The following is a 15,523-nucleotide window of genomic DNA, read 5'->3' on the forward strand; positions in this document are numbered from 1 at the left end:
TCGAGTCAGTGATGCCATCCAGCCATCTCATCCTCTGTCGTCCCCTTCTCCTCTTGCCCCCAATCCCTCCCAGCATTAGAGTCTTTTCCAATGAGTCAACTCTTCACATGAGGTGGCCAAAGTACATCTAAATAGGGATCTTAAATAGGTGGTCAGAAATGCCAGTCGGGAGTTCAGGGTCTGGAGGTCTGGGCTGGAGCTACAAGTTTGAGAGTCAGTAGATGGCCTATAAAGACGGGGGAGTGAAAGAGATCAGCAGGGATAGACAGAGAAGCAAAGAATGAGCTGAGTCTCAAATAACTTTGGGCACCCTGTTTAAAGTCAGAGAGATAAGGGAATACTAGCTAGTCTGACAGGGAAGCAGCTGAGAAGTAGGAGCCAGGTCCAGGAGAGAGAGTGGTTGGCTGTGCCCAGTGCTGCTGCTGAGTCTTGTAAGATGAACTTATGGCATGGGCTCTAGCAAAGTGCAGGTCTTGGATCATCTTGATACAGTTTCGTTGGAATGGCGGGGATGCAATGCCTGATGGACATGGTGTTGAGAGAGAATAGGAGGAGAGGAATTGGAGACCATGAGTGATTTAGAATTTTGCTGTAAAAGAACAGCAGAAAAATGAGACAGTGGCTGGACATAGGTTGTAGGGTCCAGAGAGATTCTGTTTTTGTTGTTTAAGATAAAAGAATTTGCATCATGTTTTTTATGCTAATGGTAATGAGTCAGAGAGAAAAATAATGATAGGGGAATGGGACAATTGCTGGAGCATATGATGTTCTTCGGTCTTCCCTGGTGGCTCAGATGGTAAAGAATCCACTTGCAGTGCAGGAGACCTGGATTTGATCCCTGGGTCGGGGTAATCCCCTGGAGCAGGGCATGGCAACCCACTTCAGTACTCTTGCCTGGAGAATTTCATGGACAGAGGAGCCTGGTGGGCTATAGTCCATGGGGTCACAAAGAGTCAGACATGACTGATAATGTTCTTGAGTAGTGAGAGGGATTGGAATCAAGAGCTCGAGTCGGCGAAGGGCCTTAGACGGGTGCATGGAGACTTCATCTTTGGGAAGAAGTAAGGAGGGGAGCCACAGATCTGTGTGGGTGTATTGATGCGGTGGTGGGAGCTTTTGGAAGTTTTTTTCCTAATTGCTTATGTTTTCTGGGTGTAATTGGAAATAAGGTCATGAGCTGAGAGTTTGCAGAAAAAGGAATAATTCTTCAGCTTGGCAGAATTGAGAATGATTCTTGATCCTTTTACTGAGCTTTGTTCATTTTATAGAAGGACGAGGTAACATGCCTCAGAGCAAAGCAGGTTTTCCCTAGGCTTTGGGTCCTAAGAGCCATTGCTGATAGAGAAGGGATTAGAAGTGGTGGTTGTCAACCCTGCAGTGTAGTGAAGTCAGCTCAAAGAAATTCACATGCCAGGGCCCCATCCTTGAGATTCAGAATAAATTGACCTGGAGTGAGTCCCGGAGAGCTGGTGTTTTGTTTTGTTGACTTTTCCAGGTGATTTTGCCAAATAGCAGGATTGAGATCACTGGCCTGGAGCCTTTTCATCATTTTGATAGAGACACATATAGTTTATTCATAGAGAATGGGAATATAGTACCTCGATAATAGCATCATTCCTGAAATAGAGAAATGTGTGCAGACACTGTGCTAGAGACATAAGTGTACTTATGATGATATAAAATTACATTAGATAGAAACTTCAGGTTTTTGCTTTTTAATCAACATTGACAGTTCTCTCAACTCCTAATGCTTTGTTTTTTCCATACCCGTTTCAGTATGGTTTCAACATGGTCATGTCTCACCCACATGCTGTCAATGAGATTGCACTAAGCTTGAACAACAAGAATCCAAGGTAAGCTGGGTTCATAATATTCAAATCTTAATCAAACTAGGGACAGCAGACAGCTCGTCAAGAATCAAATTAGAGTTTGGAAACTTTCAAGAGTGATTTTTTGAATTTGGATTGCCAGTAGACTCCTCGGCTAAGTAGAATTTTCTTTTCATCAACATTACAGTTTTACATGTGGTGGAGTTGAGAAACTGGTGACAACTCTGGCCCTTCTCTTCAAGCTTTCATTCCTCTTGAGGCCTGGTTCTCAGCATCCTTGCAAATTTAGCAAAACTTGGTGAAGAGCATGAAGCTGCCAGGTTGTCAGGATTGGATCCAGGAGAGTCTTGATTCAGCCCTAGCCACACCACTTGGTGCTGAAAGCTCACTACAACTACTACTGCTTGTCCACACTTCATTTGCAACCTTTTCACATGTAACTTTTATTACCAAACCAAACAGAAAACACCACAAAACAAAAATAACTGCATGCAGGTTTCTTTTCATGTTCCCTTTCCTATAAAGGCAAGTGCCATATACTATTCATTTCACAGATTACCTCCAAAAGCCTGTCTTCATCAATTTATTTTAGTTAGTATAATGCCTTTTCTGTTCTAATGCATGTCTAGTTTCACACTGTTACTCCCTTTTATCAGATCTCTCTGACAAGATTGCACATCTGAAAACTGTTAATTCAGCTAAAAAATGTGATTAGAAGTTACAGCCTTTGTGATTGAAAATGCAATGCAAACTGTAAATCCTATTTAAATGTTGAATATTATTATTTCATACTTCCCCTGATGAACGCCTCTGCAACTTTGTGCTTGCTTCCTTAAGTTTACTAGAATCCCAAGTAGTCATGCTTCTTTGTCTCTCTATCTGACACTGAGGGAAGTCATTATTCATTTTTCTTAAGACAATTGATACTGTGGGTTTTCAGAATGGTCTTTGTTTAGAGGTTGGCAATAGCTTTTATTCCAGAAAAAAGATGAAATACTGAAGTAATCATACTCTGAAGCAGTGATGCTGTCCTTGACATTGTGTTTGAAAACTTAGATTGTATCTCTAAGGTTCTCCTTCTAAAAATATTTTAGATGAAGTTTTATTTTCTTGAGTCAGAGAAAATATTCCTGTATTAGCACAGCTGTAAGCCAGCTCCTTTCAGATCCTGTATGGAAAGAAGTAGTTTTGGAAACTTGCATTATCATGGAAGATTTGTATGGAGCCACTGCAAATTAGCAGATTTGCAGTGTATTAATAGGACATTGATTCGGTTGATTTTGAACTTTTTCAGCAAATGTTATTATATCTTTAACTCCAGAACCAGAGAAAATATTTATCCAATGGGTGATTTTACTGAAAATTCTGTGTTTCCTATCTTCTTTAACTCATTAAAAAATACTTTTTCGACCATATTACACGGAGTCAGTTGATGATAGAACAGAAAGACTTAATCATCTCAGAATTAATTTTCATTTATAAGTAACTTGTAATCCTGGGAGTGGGAAATATGCCTTGCAAACTTGCTACCCCAGAGAAGACACATGTGTAGAAGATCGTAAAAGTTTTAAAATGTATGTGTTTTTAATATAACTGTGCCTTAATTAGTAAACATTTAAAAAAATACACTGGGAAATATTTATTATCATATTCATCTTGGAAGGAACAGCTGACTCATCGTTCATTCACTTTCACTGATTTGTGATTTTTTTCCTTCTTGTTTTGACAGAACAAAAGCCCTTGTCTTAGAGCTGTTGGCAGCCGTTTGTCTTGTCAGAGGCGGGCATGAAATCATTTTATCAGCATTTGACAACTTTAAGGAGGTAGGATATTCTCATTTTAAAAAGTATGTTCACATAAGCACCTTATGTTTGGACATCTTTGAACAGAATGATTTACCTTTTGTGTGTGTGTGCGTGTTATTGAAATAGAATTGACATATAATAGTTTCTTGTGTACAACATAGTAATAGTAATTTGATATTTATATATATTGCAAAATGATCACAGCAATAAATCTAGTTAATGTCCACCACCATGGTTTACTTTTTATTTATTCTAGGGCCCAAAGATATAATTGTTAATTTTCTCAAATGTCACTCAGGGAGAAGTCTAAATATCTTAAATGGAAGCATTAAGCTTTCTTGGCTGTCCCATTTCCAAGAAGAGTTAAAAACTCTTTGTAGCACTGCTTTTCCTATGGAGAATATGAAATAGCCAAATCTGAAAACTGGTTTTGTTAAACGTATGTGGTTTTCATTATGGTTGTTACTTGAGCATCCACCTTGTACATTTTATGAGCTCTTTCATCATAGTTACTTTCCTCAAATCATATGTATGATCCCTGCTTTGCTAGATGCTATGAGGAACTGATCAAATAAATACAGACACTGATTTTTAGCAGTTTGTAATCTTAATCAAGCAGTCCTGTCACATGAAAACGATAAACCAATGGACATGCATGTTTGAAATGGAAACTAAATGACTACAAATGAAGAAACAATTACACACAGATAATGTGACCAGGGATTCTGAACCAAAATATCAAGACATCACAACTGAAATTATAGCCAGTTTCCTTTGGTGGTGGCATGCAGCATTCTATAGCCAAGAGGGGTGCCTGCCAACTCCCATGTATGTGTCTAACATCTGAGGCTACTTTGAGGTGGGACGTGACAAAAGTAATGGACACTTGGAGCCCCAGGTTATAAAAACAGGAGCATCAGCCAAGGTGTGCCTTTTATTCTGGTAATGCCATCTGATTTCAGATGCTTCTGCTTTAAGAGCCAAGCTGGATGAAAAATCCAGATCTCAGAGGGACTTCCAAACTCTCTCTCGTCTCTCCTGGGACCATCTAGAGTAGAACACAACTATTCGGAGTATTTATTGAGGACCTACTGTGTGCTGGCGGCTTGTCAGATACAACATGAAATTGTTTGGTTCTTATAGACTAGTGTTAATATCTCCATGTCATAGGAGAATAAAATTTCAAATATATCGTTTGCCCATGGCCCCATGGTCAGACAAGCAGAAGAGCTGGAGTTAAGATTTGGTGCTCCTGATTTTGAACTTCTGTTTTGGGTGATGGTTGGACCTGGTTGTGTATCAGTATCCTGAGACAGGACCTAGGAGCCCGTGCTCCCGCTCTGCTCCCTTAATTGGATTCACTACCGCAGCTGACAGGTATACTAATGACTGACACACAATCCTCTTCATGGGCTGGCGAGCTTCAAAGATGCTTCTGTCAACAGGGAAAACGGTCCTCCTGCCTCTCTATTTACATGGCCTTCCTCCCCTGCTGTCACTGCCTTTAGATTTTTATATTATCCATTTTGCTAATTCCAATCATGGACAGAACCTAATACTGTCTTTTTCTGTATTCAGCCTTAGTAGTAAAAAAAATATCTGGGTTCTAAGAAAATGATGAAGAATAGTAGTAAATCTTTAAATTCATATTCTGGCTTCCAAAACATATAGAGTCTCTTTTTTTAAAAAATAAATTTATTCGTTTTAATTGGAGGCTAATTACTCTGCAACACTGTAGTGGCTCTGCCATACATTGACATGAATCAGCCACGGGTGTACATGCATTCCCCATCCTGAACCCCCCCTCCCACCTCCTTCCCCATCCCATCCCTCTGGGTCATCCCAGTGTACCAGCCCCGAGCACCCTGCCCCATAAAACACACAGAGTCTTGAGAGATAAGAATGTGTGAGTGCTTGTCTGTGAATGTTTTTATTATGTCATAAACAGGATGTAAAACATGTATTTATAAATAAGGAGCTATGTGGGTGGATGGGTCTAAAATGAAAGTAAAACAGCATGTGAAGCTAATAGAACTTGAAAATCTTTATCATTAGATCATATCACATGCTGAAGTCTTTTCCACGCTGGAAGCACTCACTATACAGTTGTCAGTGGGCTTCCTTGGGCTTCCCTGAACAGCTCAGTTGGTAAAGAATCTGCCTGCAATGCAGGAGACCCTGGTTCGATTCCTGGGTTGGGAAGATCCCCTGGAGAAGGGATAGGCTACCCACTCCAGTATTCTTGGGCTTCCCTTGTGACTCAGCTGGTAAAGAATCTGCCTGCAATGTAGATATAACTGTTCTAATATTAACAAGCAACTGATTATACTGCAGATCAAATTATGCCTTGAAATTATAATTGTATAGAGTCAGTATTTATTGAAACCAGCAAATCATGAGATGAGTGTTAAATTTGTTTTCTCTTAGATAAGGTAGAGTGCCTTTCTTACACATAATACAAAAGACTTACAGAATTGAGTTTTAACTGTCTGGTATCAGAATTGTATATGGTTTAGCCATTTAGGGCATTATGTGTACTCAGTTGAGAAAAACAAAAAGTAATCCTAAATCTTACAGCTGGTTAGTAGTACAGAGAACTAAGTTTTGACTTTGAATTTGTAGAGCTTTAACTCAGCTTTCCCTCATTTGTGTAATTTCTTATGAACGATCGTGGGTGTTTAAATTCTGATGTCTCCTTGGGCCAGCAGTTGCTTCTCAGAGAAAACAAACCATGTCACATGGGAGTGGGGACAAGGACAGTGCTGGTTCTGTGTGTGCTCTTGGCTTGCGCTGACCTCAAGCTGTGGTGTTCATGTAGACAGGCCAGGAGAAGGATTATCCTAATAACCAGAAACTACATTCTTAGGGGTAGGTGAGAAGAGCATCTACTTATTTATCTGTTCAATCTCAGGTTTGAACATTTATGTTAGTTTATGTTGATCTTTGTTTTAAAAAAATATAATGCCACCCACAGGTCAGTATCTTCTGAATTTCTTTTCTCTTTTGCTCCTATCTTTATGTGAGGGGATTTTTTCCCCCCATATATGTCACAGTGAACAGTACATTCGTTAATCATTTTAGCAAAATGTCAGTGAAATCTTGGGTTTAGGGAGGTTTGGGAGGCAGTTGTTCCTGATTAGGAAAAGTTGTCCTTATGGTCTCAGATGCCCAGTGCAGGTAGAATCTTGGTCAATGAGAAATGCTTATTGAGCTATAGCAGAGAGAACACACAGCCAGCCACCAGAATCCTCGGGAGGAGGACCATGGCAGGGTCTTTACCCTCAAGAAGATTGTTTTTCATGCTTTTATCTCATTTAGTAAGTGGGATTCCATTCGTCTCCTTAAAGAAAAATGAAGGGATTAACCCACCAGTTGCAGACTGGTGGGCTTCAACATCAGATATTGATATCTATTTTTGAAGATAAAGTAATGTGCATTAGAGTGTCAGACCCTCTGGGCTTGGATCACTGTTAGAACATAGCTGAGCGTACTGCTGCAATGTGGCACCAGATGCTGAGAGGATATTTAAAGACTACACATTTTAAGTATGTAGCACAGTTCTTTTCCTCTCTGCTTCTTGAGCCAACAAATCCATTCTCTCCTATTTCACTACCACTAATTAATTCAAACATAAATGAAAAGAAAGTATCTTTTAGCTTTTGACAGATTTTAACATGTGATTACATTAATTTCTCATATTTCAGTTAATATTCAAAATCCAAGCAAGTGTGATTTTCTGTGTTTTTGCAGTGAAATCTTATGGCTTGTCTTACAATATCTGAAGTATATATTTTAGGAAAATAGCACTTCCAGTTTAATGGTATCTGACGGTGAGAAGGGTTTCCCTGGTGGTTCAGTGGTAGAGAATCCATCTGCTAATGCAAGAGATGCAGGAGAAGTGGGTTTGATCCCTGGGTTGGGAAGATCCCCTGGAGGAGGAAATGGCAATTCACTACAGTATTCTTGCCTGGGAAATCCCATGGACAGAGGAGCCTGGCGGGCTACGGTGTATGGGATCCCAAAGTCCGACTTAACTAAGCAGGCACGTGAGATGGTGGGAAGGATATTAACCCAAGACCTTGCTTTTAGTGGGTTTGGAGGTTTGGGACTAAGCCTGACATCACTGAGCAAGCACATATATCACCCTAATGTTTATCATAATAAATAAGTTTTAATTACATAATTTTTTTGTAATTACATAACTTTGTAATTACATAAATTACATAAATCTGTAAACATAAGTTTACAGATAGTAAACTTGTGCCAAGTATCATTTGTGACATGACTGAACCTTTAGTCATCTCTTATGCTCCTTGAATTCTTTTCCCTTAAAAAGTTTTTTTTTTTTTTTTTTTTTTAAGTAAAAGGAGTTAACACATCTGGTTGTGATGTTGAAACATCTCGTGAAAGTTTATGGTCCTGAATTGAGGATCAGGGTGAGAACAAGGAGTCATCTGTTTTTTCTAATTTAGCCACGTAGAAGGACAGAGTGCCATCTTCCCTAATTGATGCTTTCTTAGTTACCTAGCAATATATGTTCATGAGCACTTGGTCTACCAGAGAGAAGAAAGAATACATTTGAAAGTAAAGGTTGCTGTGTTGGTATTTACATTAGTTCAGGGTCTTGTTTACAAGAAGCAAAAACTGAGCCTAGCAGTGTCTAGGCTAAGATTGGAAGGATGGGTTGATTGGAAGGATGTCAGGAAATGCACAGAGATCATAAGGAGCCTGGAGAAACAGGCCTGGAAAATAGGCAGGCATTCCTAAAAGGTCGCTGGACTCAGGCTGCGACCTTGAAGCCTGGACACCATGAACACTCTTTGGGGTTCTGGTCGTACTTTTTCTTTTCTCTCAAAGGACATGGGCCACAGCTAGCAACCCACTGGGTCATAAAGCTACACTTACTGGTTAAGGACATCAACTGGCCTCCACTTTGGAGTCAGAACACTATATTTAATCCAGTTTCCCTTAGGAACCCTGAGATTGCCTACCTAGATCTTGCTCTCCTCAACTTTTCTTAGTCAGGCTGTTTCTTTTTGCTATATTCTTTGATGTAGCTGAGAAATTGCCTTTAAGAAAGTGTCCCCAAAAGTTGGTCAAAAAAGGTGTGCCTGTTTGGAATCACAAGGAAAAAGTACTGAGGCCGTGCAGACTCTGCAGCAGAATAGCTCACTATGACAGTAATAATAAAAATTCTCTGAGGTCTTTGAGCTACCCACTTCCCCAGACTGCTGGAAGGTGCACCTGGAATTCATCAGGATTCCAGATCGATTATAACTGTGTTCTCATCTGCTTCCAAAATGACAGCATCTGGCTTTAACAAATAAACCCGAGGCCTGAGTTTGGTTATTAAAGGCCCAACGCCTTCCCACTTTGGACCTTCCAGCACAGATAAATGGAGCCTTGTTGAAATGAGTCACTTGAGGCCACCAATTCTCTTGGACATAGCAGTCTTGGCAGGAGCCATTATTTTTTTCACCTATTGCTAGAAGGCTTGCTAAGTAAGCTGATGTGGTTTAGCTACTGGGCATCTGAAAGCACTTGTGCTGCACATGATTATGTTGATTTAAGAAAGCCTGTCAAGTTTTATTTACAGTGGACCCAATTGGGCAGGAAGGAGAGCAGACATTTTGGTGTGCTTCCAGCATCCTTCTGAATTTAATCCCATCTAATCTAACCTCTCAAATATTTGAAGGGGGTAGGATTATAAACCCAGCACAAGCCATCCGGATAACTCATTCACTGGTAAAATTCTCAGCATAGAGGGCAGGGTACTTAGTTTTTTCAGTCTCTTCTTGAGTTATAAGCAAAGTAGTTGTTCAAATCTCAAACTCTGGGAGTGATAGTTCTAGAGCATGTGTGTATTTCACCCTAGCAGGCCAGAATTAGGTCAGTCTAATTTACCCGGACTCTTCTCCAGCCTGTCCATCTTCCAAGGATCAGGAAGTAAAGTCACCGTGATTGTCTTTTGGACTGTGTGTTCACTGTGGCAGTTGTTACTTGTTTGTAATAAATTACTCCGAACTTAGTCTTCTTAGGCTCATGGATTCTATGTGCCAGGAGGTCAGGTTGGGCATGTCACGGTTAATTGTCTTTGGTCCTTTGCATCTAGGGTCTCATCAGGGAAGATCCGATTGACAAGGCGGGGTTTCACTTGGAGGGTTTCTCGCTCTTATGTCTAGTTTCTGGGCTGTGATGACTCAAAGGCTGAGTTTGTGAGTCAACCAGAGTTGCCTGCATGTGGAACTCCCTGTGGCTGGAGCTTCTTGTGGCCTGACAGCTGGCCTCTAACAGGGAGTGTCCAGGAGGGAGCAGCTGCAGAGCAGGCATTCAGAGAGCCAGAAGTCACAATGTGTCTTTTGAACTTTCCTCTGAAGTCATCAGTGTTGCTTTTGCTATGTTCTGTGGGTTACAAGCGAGTCACTAAGGCCAACCCAGATGCTAAGGGGAAGGCAATGACTTGACTTCTTGATGGTGGAGTGTAAGGGTCATAGTGCAGAAGAACATGTGGGTGGAAGAGTGTCCTGGGGTCATCTTTGGAAAATACAGTTCACCTTAATAACTTTTTGATAATTTATCCATTTAGCTGTTCCTCTTCTATTTTTTCTTTTTCACCCAGTGTAATACTTGGTTTCTCCTCAGAACCAAAAACTGTGTAAACTTTTTCATTGGAGAGAAAAAGAATGGTTATTACTTTTTTTGGAGGAGAAAGGAGCCATTTATATAGGGTTTCTGAGCCCGTGGTAATGAACTAGTTGCTTGTCTATCATCTCAGTCTTTATTGTGGAATAAGGAAGTGAAGGCTGGTATCCTGCTGAGAATCAAGGGATGAGTCATGCTAACTTGTAGGAAAAAAATTATGAGCATTTGCGTGCCCCTATCTGTCAGAAACAATGATAAACATTGGAAATAAGAAAATAAGTATGACCATTAAGAGTTCTACCCTTAAGAGGGAGCATCCCAATCCAATTAAGGAAACCAGTATTTCTGTAGTCATTGCTCTAGGCTGTATGAAGGTGAATGCCAGGTGCTTTGCAAAAAGAAGAACAACTAACCAGGAGGAGGAGAAGGACAGAGGGCAGATACGGACTCTGAGCTGAAAGCTCATCCTGAAAGGGGATGCTTCCTATAGGAAAGGGTGCCTGAGCTGAGTTTAGGATTAATAAGAATTAACCAGGTATATTAATTTCTTGCCACTGTTGTAACAAATTGCCACAAACTTTAATGGCTTATAACAACACAAATTTATTATTTTGCAGTTCTATTGGTCATATCTATATAAAATATAGTCTATAGGGTGGTGTTCTCCTGGGGAATCTATTTCCTTGTCCTTTTCGGTTTCCAGAAGTTGCTTCCATTCCTTGGCTCATGGCGCCTTCTCTTCTGGCCTCCTTCCTTTAATGACCATTGTGATTATATTTGGCTCACCCAGATAATCCAGGATAATCTACCCATGTCCATATCCTTGGCTTAATCGTATCTTCAAAGTGCATATTGCCTTACACATAAGGTAAATAATCACAGTAATAGGATTAGGACTTAGATATCTTTGTGGCCTACCACATTAGGTAAAAATGTCATTTGATGTGAAGAACGTGGCATCTTCATAAAACTTCAAGGACTTTGTGTGCTGTGTGCTTAGTCGCTCAGCCCTGTCCAACTCTTTGTGACCCCATGGACTGTAGCCCACCAGGCTCCTCTGTCCATGTGCATTATCCAGGCAAGAATACTGGAGTGGGTTGCCATGCCCTCCTCCAGGGGATTTTTCCCAACCCAGGGATCAAACCCAGGTCTCCTGCATTGCAGGCTGATTCTTTACCATCTGAGCCCTTGGGAGCCCTCTAGGCCTTTAGTTCACCTTCTATCTCCAGTCCACCTTAAGTCCAGTCTTACAGAAGGTAGGGTGTGGGAAGAGAACAGGTGGGATAGAAAGTTATGAGCAGATCATGAAAGCAATCCCTCATGACTTACTCCAGAGACTTCCTATTGCCCAGTGGCCTAAGGTCACACAAAGCAGGTGATATATTCCTCACTCTTCTTCAAGCAGGGGATGTTTCCGTTGATTCTCTCAGTTAGTAAAGAACTGGCTGTAACATTTAGCTGCAGAAGTCAGGTGGGTGGGCCCAGGGTGAGGTCAGGTTGACAGAGTAGGCTGTGGGTGGGGTCTGAATTTTATTTCAGACACTTTGACATTCATATGTTCAACTCCTTGGGCCTCTTCCTCCGTTGACAGTTGTCTGCTCCCCCAGTGGTTGTATTCATTCATTTCTAACATCTTCAGGACTTTCCTGGGATGTGGGCCTGGGAAAGCTTCTTTTTTTTTTGAATTAACAAAAGTACAGGAGATGATGATACTTGGGTCACACAGTGGTAAAGAATCTGCCTGCCAATGTAAGAGACTTAGGAGATATGAGTTTGATCCCTGGGTCAGGAAGATCCCCTGGAGGAGGAAATGGCAACTGCTTCAGTATTCTTGCCTGGAGAATCCCATGGACAGAGGAGGGCTACAGTCCATGGGGTTGCAGAGAGCTGGACATGACTGAGCCTACATGCACAAGGCAGATTATCATGATTTCTGGTGAGCATTTGTAGAGATGCTTTGCCTCTCAACCCGACTTTAATTAGACCCTTGTCTCTCTCCACAAGACTGAATGCAATTTTGCACAACAGGGATCTTCATCTTCTATTTCACTTGTAGCAGCCACTTAAAAAAAAAATAGGGTGTTGCCTCCTTGTTTTTATGCATGTAAAATGCCATTTCTTAAACCTGTGCCCTTTGCCAACTGTAAAGCAGTTGGCCTGCATGCCCTGATATTATATTCTAGGAAAGTAATGAAAGATCTTGAGAGAAAGCAGCGAAAGCTGTATATTATTGCTTTAAGGCCCCAGAGAATCTGAAGCAAAGGCTGGCTCAGGGCCCTCCACATGGATGTTTCACTTGGGAGGTGTTTCTTTGACACTGAGATGATGCTTTGGGTGTGGGTACATAAGGATGGTATGAAACACTCTGCTGTGTGTTGATAATAGAATTGAAGTCACAACGCTCTAACTTTGGCAATATCATCACCAAGTACCATTAGAATGTGAATTTTCAGTTCCTGGTCAGGATTTGGTTGTCATTTTGGCATTTTCTGCAGAGTAACGCTAAAGGATCTTTAACTGTAGGATCTCTTTGGTTTCTTTTTCTATGTGAAAGCTGCTGCTACTAAGTCGCTTCAGTCATGTCCAACTCTTTGTGACCCGATAGACGGCAGCCTACCAGGCTCTGCTGTCCCTGGGATTCTCCAGGCAAGAACAGTGGAGTGGGTTGCCATTTCCTTCTCCAATGCAGGAAAGTGAAAAGTGGAAGTGAAGTTGCTCAGTCGTGTCCGACTCTTTGTGACCCCATGCACTGCAGCCTTCCAGGCTCCTCCATCCGTGGGGTTTTCCAGGCAAGAGTACTGGAGTGGGGTGCCATTGCCTTCTCTGCTATGTGAAAGCACTGCCGCCCTATTCTCTCTCTCCCTCGCTCCATCCTGACTTGCATAGTAAGGATATATATATTTTCAGCCTGTATCTTAGGACTTAAGTATACTTTAGTATTCTACCTTTGGTCTGGCTGTTTTTTAAGTTGTTTTAAATAAGTGGAACTAGAAAGAATTGCTTTTGAATGTCAAACAATTTTGAATTATAGGTTTTTTTAGTTGTTGTTAAGTCTAGGTTAAGCAGTGGCTACACCAAGACATAGGACCACATGAACCATCTTACTAAATAAGCTTGTAGATCCAAATAGAGCTGTTAAAATAATTATGAAAGTGTTTGTAAAAAAAAAAAAAAAAAGATTTGTTAACTAGGAAAAGACAAATCATATTTATGTATCTGTGTGTATATATGTTGTATGTACGTACATGTATTATGAGTAACAGTAGAAAGATTATTTAGTGTAGTAATTAGTGATGTATGTGTGCTTAGTCGTGTCCGACTCCTTGTGACCCCATGGACTGTAGCCTGCCAGGCTCCTCTGACCATGGGATTCTCCAGGCAAGAATACTGGACTGGGTTGCCATGTCCTCCTCCAGGGGATCTTCCTGACCCAGGGATCAAACTCGTGCTTCTTTTGCCTTTTGATTTGGCAGGCAGATTCTTTACCACTGCACTGCCACCTGGGAAGCCCATTTATGCATAGTAGTAAGCCCTAAAGAGAAGCCAGTGAAAGAGTTTGGAGTAGCAGAGTTGCTTTCAGTTTGCCTGTATGTTTATTTCTACTGCTTGCAATGTTTGAGAGGTAACATTTTGTCTCATGTAGCTAAATGTCCCTGTTGTGCAGAGTGGGATTTTCCCTTCCAGGAACTTTCCATTTGGCTTCCTCTTCAGAAAACGAAGATCATGGCATCTGGTCCCATCACTTCATGGGAAATAGATGGGGAAACAGTGGAAACAGTGTCAGACTTTATTTTTGGGGGCTCCAAAATCACTGCAGATGGTAACTGCAGCCATGAAATTAAAAGACACTTACTCCTTGGAAGGAAAGTTATGACCAACCTAGATAGCATATTCAAAAGCAGAGACATTACTTTGCCAACAAAGGTCCATCTAGTCAAGGCTATGGTTTTTCCTGTGGTCATGTATGGATGTGAGAGTTGGACTGTGAAGAAGGCTGAGCACCGAAGAATTGATGCTTTTGAACTGTGGTGTTGGAGAAGACTCTTGAGAGTCCCTTGGACTGCAAGGAGATCCAACCAGCCCATTCTGAAGGAGATCAGCCCTGGGATTTCTTTGGAAGGAATGATGCTGAAGCTGAAACTCCAGTACTTTGGCCACCTCATGCGAAGAGTTGACTCATTGGAAAAGACTGTGATGCTGGGAGGGATTGGGGGCGGGAGGAGAAGGGGACGACAGAGGATGAGATGGCTGGATGGCATCACTGACTCAATGGACATAGGTCTGAGTGAATTCCGGGAGTTGGTAATGACAGGGAGGCCTGGCGTGCTGCGATTCATGGGGTTGCAAAGAGTCGGACACGACTGAGTGACTGAACTGAACTGAACTGTCCTTTCTAAAGATGCTCAGTTGTCTTTTGTGTAACATCTCTCCAAAAATAAAGGCATGGATCATTGCCACTTTTTTTTTTTTTTCCAGGACTAGTAAGGCAGAATTCTTTGGGTTCTAGGGAATTGTTGAGCAAATTTCTTATCAGAGAAAAAACACTGTTGTAAGATCAGGAGAGTGTGACAGAAAATAAAAGCATGATTTTTGTCCCACAAAATTTCCATTGCTTTGAAAAAGACAGGACTGACTTTAATAGATACTTAGTTAAGGACCAAATGTGGGCTAAAATTAGCTATAACTCAAAACTTTTAGAGTTGTGTTTATATTTAAATTTTTATTCCATTTTATAATTTAAGCTAAAGTTTTAGTTCTTTTTGCCAATGAATATGCTGATTGACCTTGACTCCCTTTCTGAGTGAAGTTCAAACTTCATTTGAAATTTAAATAATTCTAAAACATGAGCATGTTTATTTATTTGGGCTCCAAAGTCAGTACAGAAGGGTTTTGTTTTGGTTTGTTTTAAATTAACAAACAATCATCTTCAGAAAGAACACATGAGCAGTGTTCATGAAAGTCTTGCATTTTATTCCATGTTTTAAATCTTACCTAGTATATTAGTTTGGAGAAGGCAATGGCACCCCACTCCAGTACTCTTGCCTGGAAAATCCCATGGGCGGAGGAGCCTGGTAGGCTGCAGTCCATGGGGTCACAAGGAGTCAGACACGACTGAGTGACTTCCCTTTCACTTTTCACTTTCATGCATTGGAGAAGGAAATGGCAACCCACTCCAGTGTTCTTGCCTGGAGAATCCCAGGGACAGGGGAGCCTGGTGGGCTTCAGTCCATGGGGTTACAAAGAGTA

The 15,523-nt window shown here is 41.1% G+C and overlaps 1 protein-coding gene across 5 annotated transcripts in view; it reads left to right on the forward strand.

Annotated features, from left to right (window-relative positions):
• Nucleotides 1–15,523, forward strand: part of FMNL2 (formin-like 2) — a 331,355-nt gene that overhangs the window by 264,847 nt on the left and 50,985 nt on the right. For all 5 annotated transcript variants that reach the window (XM_010840000.1, XM_010840005.1, XM_010840002.1 and 2 more), the window contains 2 exons: nucleotides 1,777–1,853; nucleotides 3,559–3,652. In XM_010840000.1, coding sequence (XP_010838302.1) covers nucleotides 1,777–1,853; nucleotides 3,559–3,652 — 171 coding nt within the window. The remainder of the gene's footprint in view (nucleotides 1–1,776; nucleotides 1,854–3,558; nucleotides 3,653–15,523) is intronic.

Source organism: Bison bison, unplaced genomic scaffold (assembly GCF_000754665.1).
Source record: "Bison bison bison isolate TAMUID 2011002044 unplaced genomic scaffold, Bison_UMD1.0 scf7180017864139, whole genome shotgun sequence".
NCBI lineage: Eukaryota > Metazoa > Chordata > Mammalia > Artiodactyla > Bovidae > Bison > Bison bison.